The following is a 13,274-nucleotide window of genomic DNA, read 5'->3' as shown; positions in this document are numbered from 1 at the left end:
GGGGGGGGGGGGGGGGGAGGTGCTCTGACACCACACTTTAAAACATGGACCTCTGCCTAGAAAGCACAGGGCGAAATGTTAAGTGTAGATGAGCCCAGAGTTTTGTATCTCACCCTACATTTTAAAAAACTGCTTGCTATTAACTAAATACATATAGATTAGCTTGTTTATAATCCTGAATTGAATTGCCACCTCCAGTCTATGTTAGCCAAGTCATTGTGTTAGTCATTCTAATCCACTGCCTTTTAAATTAGAAACATATACAAGGGATTCTTTGTACCTCCGTTTTCTGAGAAACAAATACAGTCATACCTTGGTTGACGAATGCCTTGCGACTCAAACGTTTTGGCTCCCGAATGCCACAAAACCGGAAGTGAGTGTTACAGTTTGCAAACGTTCTTTGGAACCTGCATGTCCAACATGGCTTCAGTTGGTTGCAGGAGCTTCTTGCAGCCAATCAAAAGCTGCACCTTCCAAAATGGATTCCATTTGACTTCCGAGGTACCACTGTGCAGTCATTACCTCTCCTACAGACTATTGGATGTTAAGCTCAGCAGAGGTGGCCCTCTAAGTAGGTCTACTGCTCTAAGAAGTTCAGGAAGTTATTGAATTCCTTCCCCACAGAAGTGCATCTAGCATATTCATTATGCTGAAATGCAACTCTTTACCCTGGCCTTTGCCATCTGACACACACACACACACACAACACCTTCCTTTCTTGTGAGTGTCACTTGTTTTAAACTGTTTTTAATACTCTATTGTTGCATGCCACCCCAGTCTCTGAATGGTGAGATATTCCAGGAGTTCTAGGTGCTCACCCAGGACTTGTGTTTCCTTTTGGGAATGAGGCACAGCGGAGACTGTGGGGTCTTCATGATACGTGGTTTATTTACAGATATATGCAAAGGGATGGAGCTTCACTAGCTTTAAAGGATCTGCTCCTAATTATACTAGCAGAGTGAGAGCTATTTCATCTGTTCCTCTTTGACATCTCAAAGCCATTTGGAGGCCCACTGGGAGCCCTGGCTGCGTGTAGAACATAAGATCAGAGGTCTGTGTTAGAGCTCCAAAAGCTGTGCTGCTTTCTACATTGCAATCATATCATTGAATTGTGTCATCGTTTTTCTTTTTGCAGGGGGAAGGTAGCGCTGAAAATGATGATGACTCCGAACAATGCTCCCTCGCGAAAGTGATCTTTCCTCTCTTTCCCCTCTTAGCTTGTGAATCGGCGCTTGTATTCAGGGAGTGCAGACAGGACGGTGAAATGCTGGTTGGCCGATACCGGGGAGCGAGTCCGGACATTCAAGGCTCACAAGCACAGCGTCTGCACTTTGAAATACCATGCTGGAATATGTAAGTTCCAACAAACCCTCCCAATTGCCTTTTCTCATCTTGTCCACTGGCAACAGATATGTTAGTCCAGGAACGCCCACCTCCTGTGTATTCTCCTTATAGCAGAATTTTGCCACAACTATCCAAGTCCTGAGGGTATGAAGGAGAAAAGCATCCCCATACTGTGCTCCTTCTTTTGTTAAGTAAGCCAACAACACAGACCTAGGCAGAAATGAAGTTTTAGCTCCTTATAAAAAGGGTGTCACACATCTTGTTTCAGATTTTGAATTTTCTTTCCTCTCATCCCTGATGCCATTTTGCTCACCTGGCACACTTTGCTAGAGTTGAAGACACACTTATATTTTTAGACCAGGCCTGTGAAATTGCTTTTGTGTATGTTGCAGAGCTTGTAATGGCACCGCTTAGCAACTCTGGTGATTAAGTGGTATATAAATAGTTGAAAGTAAATAATAAGTAAATTGGCTGCAAACAATAAAAATATGACTGTCAGATGTTGCAAGAAGTGAAAGCAGATGAGTATCAATGAAGTATCCTGTTAAGGATGTAGATTGTGAATGAGTGACATCTTTTCAAAAACTTAGCGGTGGTTATTGTTTTAAATCTCATTTTGGTGGCTTGCTATGGTCTCTGGTTAAACCAGTTTTCCAGGCATTTGTAGAAAAACTATACCACAGAAAAACCAAAGACCTCCTAGAACATGAGTGAGGAATTTACAGCCTGTGGGCCAATCCTGGCCTGCTAGAGAGTCCAGTTTGGCTTACAAAGCAATTTCACCCAAACCATGCCCAGCTGATGACACGCTGATGGGTGAGTGATGTCAGCTGATATACAAGGACAGGGTTCAGTTTTGATTGAGTTTACTTATATGTCACTTTTCCACAACAAGCTGTGCCCAAAGTGGCTTACAGCAAACATTCAAAGCATTAAAAGTACAAATATACAAAATATAGAACATGTCAGTAAATTCAAAATAACGAAAATCAGTAGTTTAAGAAACACACAATAAACTCAACATTACAAAGAAAAAACCAATCTAGGCTTAAGTACATAAATACAAAGCAAAAATAAAATTTTCCATTGGCTGCACCCCCTGTTCCCCACAGGGCTGGGGCTGTGCACACAAAGTAGCAGGATATAACCCCTTTTCTCATCACCTGATGAGGTTGCTCATTAGGTGAAGGGAACACACTGGCAAAGCACCCCCCCCGCCCCGTCAACTTTGACAGGTAGGCAGGACCACCCAGATATCAGTAGCCTGATGCCATGATGACATCAGATGATTGACAGATGGGTCAGCCGAGCCAGCTGTCATATTTCCATGGGGGTGTGGGGAGATAAGGATCTGGCATGTCAGGCTAAAAGGACTCCCTACCCTGTCGTAGAAGCATGTAGGGTTTGGCATGAACTCCCTGGAATGGATCCATGTAGCCCAGAGTTCTGGCCTTCAGAGAGGGGACTCTGTAACTTGAAGGCTGGAATCCCTTTCAGCTGCATGGTAGGTAATGAGCATATTGGGTTGCGGCGGCAAGCAATTACACTAGCAGCTAACTTCCTCCTCATGCTCCCACTGCCCATGGTCCAGGTGGCTTCATTCCAATGGGGCTTTCATCAGAGGTGTGCCTGGCAGATTATGCCCTTGGCATTAGCTGCTAGCAGTTAAAAGCCAAATATTAAATTGGGGCTCTTCCCCTGTCAGAATTCAGGCTCGGTCAGAGGTATGTGCCTATCTCTCCAGGCACCGGCTGAATTCGTTCGACCTCCCTCCGGCGACTCCCGAAGGAAAAACACACGAGGTCCGTTCCGGCGATTTTCCTCAGGCTGTGAGAAAAACACACCTGTCAGAGCCACCCTGGGTCCCAGCTCACAAGAGACCAAAGTCCAGTCCAAGTTATATACAAAAGGTTTTATTGAAGATCATTGTCGTCATTACATCCAAAGTCCGTGGCTCCGCATCTGTTACCCTTAGATGTTAGAAGTCCCCTCTGAATCCGTCCCTCCCCTGCACCAATTTAAGAGGCTTGTGCTGCTCCACCTCTTCCTCTCCTTCCTTTTCCGCAGGGTCTTCCTGCCCCCCTGTGTTCCCTCTTTCCGGGACTCCCCAGAGGCTGAGTCTTCTCCTGCCTGCTGCCCCCTCCTTCGTGCTTTAGCACCAGGCTCCTCCCCAGAGCTCTCCCCACTTCCGCGCGCCTCCACATTTGAACTTGGCGCGCGTACGTTGCTCCTGACCTTCCTTTCAACAGCCACACTGCTCCCGGTACTGCTTTCCGCCTCTTCCGGCAGGACGTCTTGCCCTGATCTCCTTCCCCCCTCTGCTCCTTGTTCTGTTCCTCCCGACACACTGGTAACTCCACCCTCTTCACTCCGTTCCGGTGGAGAAGCCGGTCTCGATCTCCAACTCCCACTGGCGGTTCCCCCTACGTTCCCCTGCTCCTGACTGCTTCCCCCTTGGGCTCCCCTTGGCTTGACCAGGGGGGCTCCCTTTTGGGAATCCTCCGATTCACTGGACGGACTCATGGACCATCTCGGGTCATTGTCGTCCTCTTCCTCGTCAGGCTGGAATCCTTCTCCCTCACTCTCGGTCTCCTCCCTCCTCTGCGCCTCTCTCCCTGAACCCCTGACATCCATCCCCCCCTCGAAGCCCCCCCTTCCCCCCTCCTCCCCATCGGGTGCGGGTTGTGGGAACTGCAGCTCCTCGGAGGTAGATGCAGGATACAGTTCGGCTACGTCCATGACCTCTGCTGGCAGCTCGGTGTACGTGTGTTCGAATTCGGGTTCTTCACCCAAAATGTTCGCAGTTCCCTCTTCCATTGCTACTTCGTCTGGTGCTGCCGACCAAGGCCCCTTCAGCCATTTCTTGCGCCAGGCTTCCTCTGGTTGCTCATCCCACCAATAAGAGGGCTCTGTGTCCACCCCCGAACACGATCCCCTGGGCGAGTTTGAGTTCGGCGTTCTTTCCTCGGCTGAAGAAAAGCCGTGGAAAGTGCTGCCTGAACATGTGGGGGTAAAGAGCCAGTCATCGAAGTACTCGGCTGGCATGGGTCTATGTGGGAAAAGGGCATGGAACTCGTCCTTTAAAAGAGGTTCGTCTAAAGCGTAGTCCGGCACCCACCCACTGGCACTGACTGGTGCACCCTCTCTGACTAGAAAGTATTCTATTCCCTCTTCCCCCCATCTCGAGTCCAGGATCTCTGTGACCTCGTTGAGTGGTTCGACCCTAGGCGATCCCTCCCTCCTAGGTGACTCTGTGCGTGGCTGCGGTACTGTTTCAGACTCCTGAAACCTGTGCGGGGCCTTGTAGGGAGTGAGCACCGACCTATGAAAAACCGGGTGGACTCTGGAACCTTCGGGGAGGGCCAGTCGAAAAGCCACGGGGTTGATCTTAGCCTCCACCTGGTATGGTCCTAGCTGCCTGTGCCCTAGCTTCTTCTTGGCCAACGACTTGGTTGGCATCGCCTGGGCCGCTAACCACACCCAGTCCCCCACCTGGATGTCCTCTCCCACTCTTCTGCCTTTGTCTGCCTGCACCTTATATGCTTGTTTGGCTAGCTCCAAATGTCTCCGCAGCTCCTCGTGCACCTCTTGTAGTTCTGCAGCGAACTGGTCGGCCTCTTGCGGCTCCCCCTCTCTTGGTGCTACGAACCCCGGGAAGGTCCTGGGATGACGTCCATTGTTCGCGAAGAACGGCGTCACCCCCGTCGACGCATGCTTCGTGTTGTTGTAGGCAAACTCCGCCATCGGTAGGTAGTCCACCCAAGCTGTGGGTCGCTGATTTGCATAACATCTCAGGTACTGCTGCATGATCGCGTTGACCCTCTCGGCCTGGCCGTTGGTTTGTGGATGTCTTGCCGACGCTAGGTTGATCTGGACGCGCAGGATACCTAGGAGCTTCTGCCAAAAATTGGAAATAAACTGGCGCCCCCTGTCGGACAGGATGGCCCGCGGCAGCCCATGCGCCCGGAACACGTGGTCGATGAAGAGCTTGGCGGTCTGTTCCGCCGTCGCCACCTTCGCGCAGGGAATGAAGTGCGCCATCTTGGTGAACAAGTCCACCACCACCAGTACCGCCGTCTTGCCTCTGGAACTGGGCAGGTCAGTGACGAAGTCCAGCGCCACCCTCTCCCACGGTTGCTGTGGTGTTTCCAGTGGTTCCAGCAAGCCCGCCGGCTTCTGGTGTACTGGCTTGGACCTCTGACAAGTGTCACATCTGGCGACGTACTCCGCTACTTCTCCTCGCATCTGGGGCCACCAAAAGTCCCTGGCCACCAGTTCTATTGTCTTCTCCCTGCCGAAATGGCCCGCACTGGGAGCGTCGTGCAACTGCTGCAGAACCTTTGCTCGGAGCTCGTCGCTCGGCACGTAGAGGGCACCCTTGTGAGTTAACAGTCCGTCGCGTAACTGGAACTCATCGTCTCTCAGCGAACCCCTACGCAGCTCCTCTATTTTGGATTGTGCAAACTGATCTACCTGCAACGCGCGTCGCACTGCGTCCAGGTCGACAGCGATGGCAGCGCACGCCCACGCCTGCGGTGCAAAAATGTGCCTGGCTGCTATTGGCGCCGCTTCCTCAAGATATTGCGGTTTCCTGGAGAGCGCATCGGCTATAACGTTGGAGTCCCCTGGGACGTACTCTATCCTGAAGTCGAAATCCGCGAAGAACTCTGCCCAGCGCATGTGTCTTTGGCTCTGGAGTTTCGCCGTGCGCCAATACTCTAAATTCTTGTGATCCGTGCGGACCTGCACTGTGTGCTTGGCTCCAATGAGGAAATGTCGCCACGCTTTGAACGCTGCGTGAATGGCTAACAGCTCCCTGTCCCATATGGTGTAGTTTTGCTCCGCTTTGCTGAGCTTTCTGGAGTAAAAGGCACCGGGTCTCCAGTTTCCATGTGGATCTTCTTGCAGGAGTACGGCTCCAACCGCTCTGTCTGACGCGTCGGTCTCTACTCGTATGGGCTTGCCTGGATTCACGTGCAGCAGCTGCTCCTCGGAGGCGAAAAGGCTTTTAAGCTTCTGAAAAGAGCGCTCCGCCTGTTCCGTCCACACGAACCTCTTTTTCTTGGAACTGAGAGTGTCCGTGATCGCTGCCGTCTCCTTTGCAAAACCTCTGATGAATTTGCGGTAGAAGTTGGCGAAGCCGATGAATCTTTGGACTTCCTTCCGATTGCGAGGGCTCTTCCAGTCCAACACCGCGCGGACCTTGGCGCTGTCCATGGCCAGCCCCTTGTCGGACAGCTTGTAGCCTAGGAAATCCACGTCCGTCACATCAAACTGGCACTTCTCTAACTTGGCGTAGAGCTTGTTCTCCCGTAGTCTCTGCAGGACTTCCTTTACGTCCTTCTCATGGGCCTCCTCCGTTTCCGAAAAGATCAGGATGTCGTCGAGGAAACACACGCATTTCTTGTAGAGAAGTCCCGCTAGCACGTGATGCATAAATGCTTGAAAGACGTGAGATCCATTTTGGAGACCAAATGGCATCACTCTGTATTCGTACGTGCCCAGAGGCGTGAACATGGCCGTCTTCCACTCATCGCCCTCCCGGATGCGTATGAGGTTATACGCTCCACGCAGATCCAATTTGGTGAAGATCTTCCCCTTCCTTACGGTTGCCAGGAGATCATCTATCTTGGGCATGGGGAAGGCCTTGGGTTTGGTCTTACTGTTTATGAATCGATAGTCCACAATGAGTCTTTTTTGGGGCGTGTCCTTCTTCTTTACAAAGAAAACAGGACTGCCCCCCACCGCTTTCGATTCTCGGATGAATCCGCGCTTCAAATTGTGCTCTATGAACTCCCTGAGTTCTTGCATCTCGTCCTCAGACATGGAATACAGCTTTGCAGTCGGCAACTGCGCCCCTGGCACCAGGTCGATGGCACAATCATAAGGCCTGTGGGGCGGCAACTGGTCAGCTTCCTTCTCGCAGAAAACCTCCAGGAACCCCTCGTACTTGCGGGGTACTGCCTGCACCATGCCAAGTTGCAACTGCTGCTCAGCTCCCTCCTCCTGGCTGGACTGGATGCAATGTTGAGCACAGTACGATGAGCAAAAGGTGATCTGCCGTTGGTACCACGCTACAGCAGGACTGTGTCTCTCCAGCCAACTCATGCCTAATACTATAGGCGTGTCTGAAAGGCGGGTGACATTGAAGCTGATGACTTCTCGATGATTTCCAATCCTCATCACCATGGGAGGCGTCTGTTGCACAACTTGTCCTCCTAGCAATTTCCTGCCATCCACCGTGACTACGTTCAGAGGTGTTGTCGCTGGCAGAAGCGCTATGCGATGCTGCTTGACAAAGTGCGTCCCCACAAAATCTGCGTTGCTCCCAGAATCAATCGTGATGGGGACTTCCAGGGTGGTTCCATTCTGCAACTGAAGTGTTGCAGTGAGCTGCACCGCTGGCTTGGGTGGTAAAGGGTCTGTGCGTTGCAAAAGCGCTGGGGACTGCTCTACAGATTCGCCTGGCTGAGCCCCAGCAGCTCTGCTTCCAGCCAGGCACTGTCGTTTCCCTGAGGTTGCTCTGCTTGCATCATTTCTGCTGCAACAGTTGCTAAAGCTGCAGTGTGTTTCTGCAGCCTCTGGGGACACTCTTTCGCCATGTGCTGTGCACTGTCGCAAATGTAACACTTCCTGGTCCCTCTAGGAGGCTGTGCCTTTACTGCACCGGAAGCTGGGGCTCTGGCTGTTGCTTGAGCCTTAGCACCACCAAGTTCCATGGGCTCCTCCCCCTGCCTTCCCAGTGGCGAAGGATGTGACTGACTGAACTCCCTGGGGATGAAAGAAGACGTCCTCGCTGGTGGACGCACCTGACGTTCTTCCTCAGTGTGCCAAGGACGTCCCTCGTGCCTTATCCCAATCGCCAAAGCCCTCTGCACAAGCTCCTCCAGGGTCTGGGGTCTGTCTCCCCTGGCAAGTTCATCCTTAATGGGACCGCTGAGCCCCTCCCAGAACAAATCCCTCACAGGTGCACCATCCTTCTCCCAGCTTAACGCAGTCAGTAAAGCAAAAAATCTGGAATGGTACTGACGCACAGTGGCTTTGCCTTGCCGCAATCCAAAAATTTCCCTGCGTGCAAGATCCACATCTACAGTTGACTGGAAGCAGGCATCCATTGCTTTAATGAATTCATCTGCATCGCGGCGGGCAGGGCCATCTTCACGCCACAAATTGCGCAACCAGTCTCTGGCCGGCCCATGCAAGTGAGAAACAATAAACCCCACTTTCTCCTCCTCATCTTTAAAGTCATGACGAAGCAAGTGCAATGCATACAAAACGTCTGCTCTGAAACTGGGGTAGTGCTTCAGGTTCCCATCGAAGTGGGTGACTAGTCTGCCCCCCCTCCGTCCAAGTCCAATCCCTTCTGATCTGGACCCTGGGAACCCTTCCCTGCTTGCACGTTCCCACCTGGTTTGCAGGTCCTGGCAGCGCTTCTCCATTTCGTCATGCTTCTTCTGAGACGCAAGGACTGCAGCAGTGAGTTCGGAAACTGTAGTTCGCAGAGCTGTCAACTGCTCCTCCGCACTCATGGCTGTCACCGTTCGTGAGCTTTGCAAAAAAAAATTTTTGCGTTCTTTGGAGGGGACTTACTGTCAGAGCCACCCTGGGTCCCAGCTCACAAGAGACCAAAGTCCAGTCCAAGTTATATACAAAAGGTTTTATTGAAGATCATTGTCGTCATTACATCCAAAGTCCGTGGCTCCGCATCTGTTACCCTTAGATGTTAGAAGTCCCCTCTGAATCCGTCCCTCCCCTGCACCAATTTAAGAGGCTTGTGCTGCTCCACCTCTTCCTCTCCTTCCTTTTCCGCAGGGTCTTCCTGCCCCCCTGTGTTCCCTCTTTCCGGGACTCCCCAGAGGCTGAGTCTTCTCCTGCCTGCTGCCCCCTCCTTCGTGCTTTAGCACCAGGCTCCTCCCCAGAGCTCTCCCCACTTCCGCGCGCCTCCACATTTGAACTTGGCGCGCGTACGTTGCTCCTGACCTTCCTTTCAACAGCCACACTGCTCCCGGTACTGCTTTCCGCCTCTTCCGGCAGGACGTCTTGCCCTGATCTCCTTCCCCCCTCTGCTCCTTGTTCTGTTCCTCCCGACACACTGGTAACTCCACCCTCTTCACTCCGTTCCGGTGGAGAAGCCGGTCTCGATCTCCAACTCCCACTGGCGGTTCCCCCTACGTTCCCCTGCTCCTGACTGCTTCCCCCTTGGGCTCCCCTTGGCTTGACCAGGGGGGCTCCCTTTTGGGAATCCTCCGATTCACTGGACGGACTCATGGACCATCTCGGGTCATTGTCGTCCTCTTCCTCGTCAGGCTGGAATCCTTCTCCCTCACTCTCGGTCTCCTCCCTCCTCTGCGCCTCTCTCCCTGAACCCCTGACAACACCAAACTGCTTCTCCTCCTCCCTGCTCTCCAGCATATCCCCAGGGAGGGGAATCAGACTCAGACAGAAGTGTATCTACATGTTTTATTCCTGTCTTCAGCAGTCATATAGAGAAAACATGTCTGCTCTCATCAACAAACAGAGAGAAACTCCAAACTCCACCCATGTACATCCTGTACAGGTCATATGACACACACACTGAGCTAACATCCGGTGCTCAGTACAGAATGGACTGCCCCTTTGTTTCCATGGCAACAGTCACACACATCCTGTTTGGCTTTCCAGCCACAAGCAGCTGACTTGGCTGCTGGAGCCTTTGCTTGCTGCAGCATTGCTGCTTTAGAATAACATACTCCCCCTAAAGTATCAATGCGTGCAGCGAGCAAAGCGTCATCCAGAGAAGAAAACAAACAGTTGTTATACATATAACACTCCCCTGTTGTTTCAGTTCCACCCTTGGAACTACCCGCCACTGGTTTTACCAATGTACCTCTCTGGTTGTGTGACTTCCAAGGAATGAGTGCTTCTGCATTACCTTGGTTAGCAACTCTCTGTTGTGCCTTTGTCTCTGACTCAGACACAGCTTCAATTCGACCTTGGTCGTTTACAACAGCAACACATGCAATAGCTTGGTTGGCAAACTCTTTTGAATACCTCTTGGGTGGTACACCCTTCGTTGCTCTCTCAGACCTACGTAAGAGGTGCTGCTCTCCCTTGCTTTCTGGTTCAGCCTCTGAACTCTCTGAAGAACCAGTACTAAGCTTAATCAGTGGTTCATCCTCCTCTTCTGAGGGTCTAGTCATTGTGTGAGATTTCTTCTCAATGACTGTGACAACTGAGCTGTCTGAGCTATCGCTGTCATCATCAGTACTACTGAACTCAATAAGATCAAACTCATCATCATCATCTTCAGAATCATCATCATCACCTGTGGGAAATGTGTGAACAATCACTCTCTCCTGTTCAGGAGCACTCTCTAGAAATTTTGTGAGAATCACCTTACCAGATTCAGACAAAATTACTCTGTAGAGACCCTTTTCATAACCCACAAAAATGCCTCTGGCATTCTTTACTCCACCTGGAGCTTCTGTCCTCACATGAGACCCAAAAACCTTGAAATGGGCAACAGAAGGTTTTCTATGGAACAGTTTCTCAAAAGGAGAACTTCCCAACTCTTTTGAAAACTTTCTCAACCACGTGTAACAATATGACATTAGTGACTCAGCCCAGTACTCATGTGGCAGATGTGAACTAAGCAATTGCGCATGCATTCCCTTTTGCAATTCTTTGTTCACCCTAACACAGACACATTTCTTCCAAGCTTCTTCGGAAGCTGCAATTTTGTGTCTTATCCCTTTCTTCTTCAGGAACCTCTGGAAATCCTGTAAGAGAAAAATTGGCTTCTCATCTGTGCAAAGACAATCTATGTCAGCATCATGCATATTTTTAACCTTATCACAAAACTCTTTAAACCTTTCTAAGGCTTCTTTCGGTCTCTCCAAAAGATAAATCCAGACAAAACCTGTGAAAGAATCAACACATATTAGGTAATACTTTGCATTGCCTCTAGATGGTGCTAAAGGACCAATCACATCAGCATACACCCGCTTAAATGCCTTGTCGACCCTCGAGGTGACCTGCTTGGCGTTCTTCTTGGCTACACCTGCAAAAGAAATCATGTTAGAATCACAAGAATTACATTCCATGTAATCACTTTGATCAAAAGTCAACAAATACAGTCCATCTTTCTCTTCGGCAGAAAGATACAACTCTCCATCTTTGTAGATCTCGCAGTGTTGATCATCATAGGACAGTTTTAGTCCCTTCTTGGCAATCTGCGAAACGCTGAGCAGATTGTACTTCAACTCTGGAACCAAATAAACATTGTTTATAGTCAAGTTCAGACTTTTAAGATACACAGTCCCAATTCCGGTGGCTTCCAGCTCTTGACCGTTGGCTTGTTGTACAACGAAGCTTTGCTTCTTAAACGACGAAAACAAATCCCTGCGATGGGTCATGTGAACCGTCGCTCCCGTGTCTAAAATGAAGGAATTCCCCACTTGTGGTGTGGCTTTTAGGGACATCAAAGCCTTTGCAGGCTTCGCCTGTGACTTGGCATGACTTCTGCCTGACGCCTCAGACTTCGTGGAGCTTCCCTTGGCTCCTTTGTTCTGACGTGGCTTCCTGCAGTACCGCTGAAGATGCCCAGTCTGTCCACAATTGTGGCATCGGACAACGTTCAAAGCTACAGCGTCTCCTCCAGTAGCTACAGCAGTGGGGGTGTCTGAACTCCGTTCTTCCCTCCCCCTGTCCTTGACTTCCAGGGCGGCAAGTCTGTCATGTTCGTTCAGAATCACGGCAAAGACCCTGTCCGACGTTAGATCTTGCGCTGGGAGAGACCCCAGCTGACTGGCAACCGTTTTGTAAGTCCGATTCAGGCTGTTGATCACCATGAAGCAAAACACTTCCTCCTGCAGACGGAAATTGCGTTCCACCATCTGCTGACGCAGAAATTTCATTTCCGTCAGGTGCGCTTGAACATCTCCATCAGGCGCAAGCCTCAGGTTAGTCAGCTTTTCAAAATACAGCAACGCTGAAGAACCTGCATCTCTCTGATGTGTCCTTCTCAGCGTGTCCCAAACATCTTTCGCGTGCTCTAAATCTTGTATATGAACAAGCTGAGAGTCTGACACGCACAGAATTATAGCAGTTCTGGCCTTCATATCCTGTGACTCCCAAACAGGCGTTGGTGCTGCAGGGATGGGGTTCTCAATCACCCTAAACAGTCTCTGATTCTGCAGCAAAGCCTTCATCTTAATAGACCAAGATGCATAATTGTCACTGGTCAAGAGGGGTGGAGAAGGCAGGCTTCCCTTCTTGACATCCATTTTGAGTCCTTGCATTGACTCTCAAACACAAGCCTCTAAAATCCAATAGCTGGCTTGTTTACACTCTGTGCACCTGGCAGCAATAACACTAGCCGCTTGGAAAGTCCCTTTCCAACAGTTCCTGTGTAAAGGCCTAGTCAAAACACGACTTGTTTGTGCCACTCTGGGCATAGCCTGACTTCCAGCCCTTATCTGCGTTGCTAAGCAACCACATTCCTTTCCTTGGACAGGAAAAACCACAGGAATGTTTGGAATGCAGACTCTTCTCTCTCGGAGCTGTTTTTCCCAAACATTGCTCCCATGAAGCAGAGAATTAATCCATCTGCATTCACACTCTTAAGCCCGAAAATCTCATACCTGGGCTCCGTAGCTTGGCTTTCAGCTTCTTCTGGTCAGCTTCTTGCTGCAGAGAATCAGCATCCATCTCAGGCTTCTTGGAGAGGGATGAATACAGTCTCCTTGATGCAGACTCCCATGGATCGTAGCAACCATCAACTGCTACCAATGTCAGAATTCAGGCTCGGTCAGAGGTATGTGCCTATCTCTCCAGGCACCGGCTGAATTCGTTCGACCTCCCTCCGGCGACTCCCGAAGGAAAAACACACGAGGTCCGTTCCGGCGATTTTCCTCAGGCTGTGAGAAAAACACACCAAACTGCTTCTCCTC

The 13,274-nt window shown here is 50.6% G+C and overlaps 1 protein-coding gene across 1 annotated transcript in view; it reads left to right on the top strand.

The window, feature by feature from the left end:
* The window catches only part of WDR86 (WD repeat domain 86), a 46,450-nt gene that overhangs the window by 19,597 nt on the left and 13,579 nt on the right, over positions 1 to 13,274 (top strand). The window contains exon 7 of the mRNA XM_079946990.1: positions 1,218 to 1,353. Within this exon, the coding sequence (XP_079803116.1) occupies positions 1,218 to 1,353 (136 nt within the window). The remainder of the gene's footprint in view (positions 1 to 1,217; positions 1,354 to 13,274) is intronic.

This window comes from Podarcis cretensis (assembly GCF_951804945.1).
Source record: "Podarcis cretensis genome assembly, chromosome: 12".
NCBI classification, from domain to species: Eukaryota; Metazoa; Chordata; class Lepidosauria; order Squamata; family Lacertidae; genus Podarcis; species Podarcis cretensis.
The sequence above is the reverse complement of the archived record's forward strand: the minus strand, read 5'-3'. Positions and strand labels throughout refer to the sequence as shown.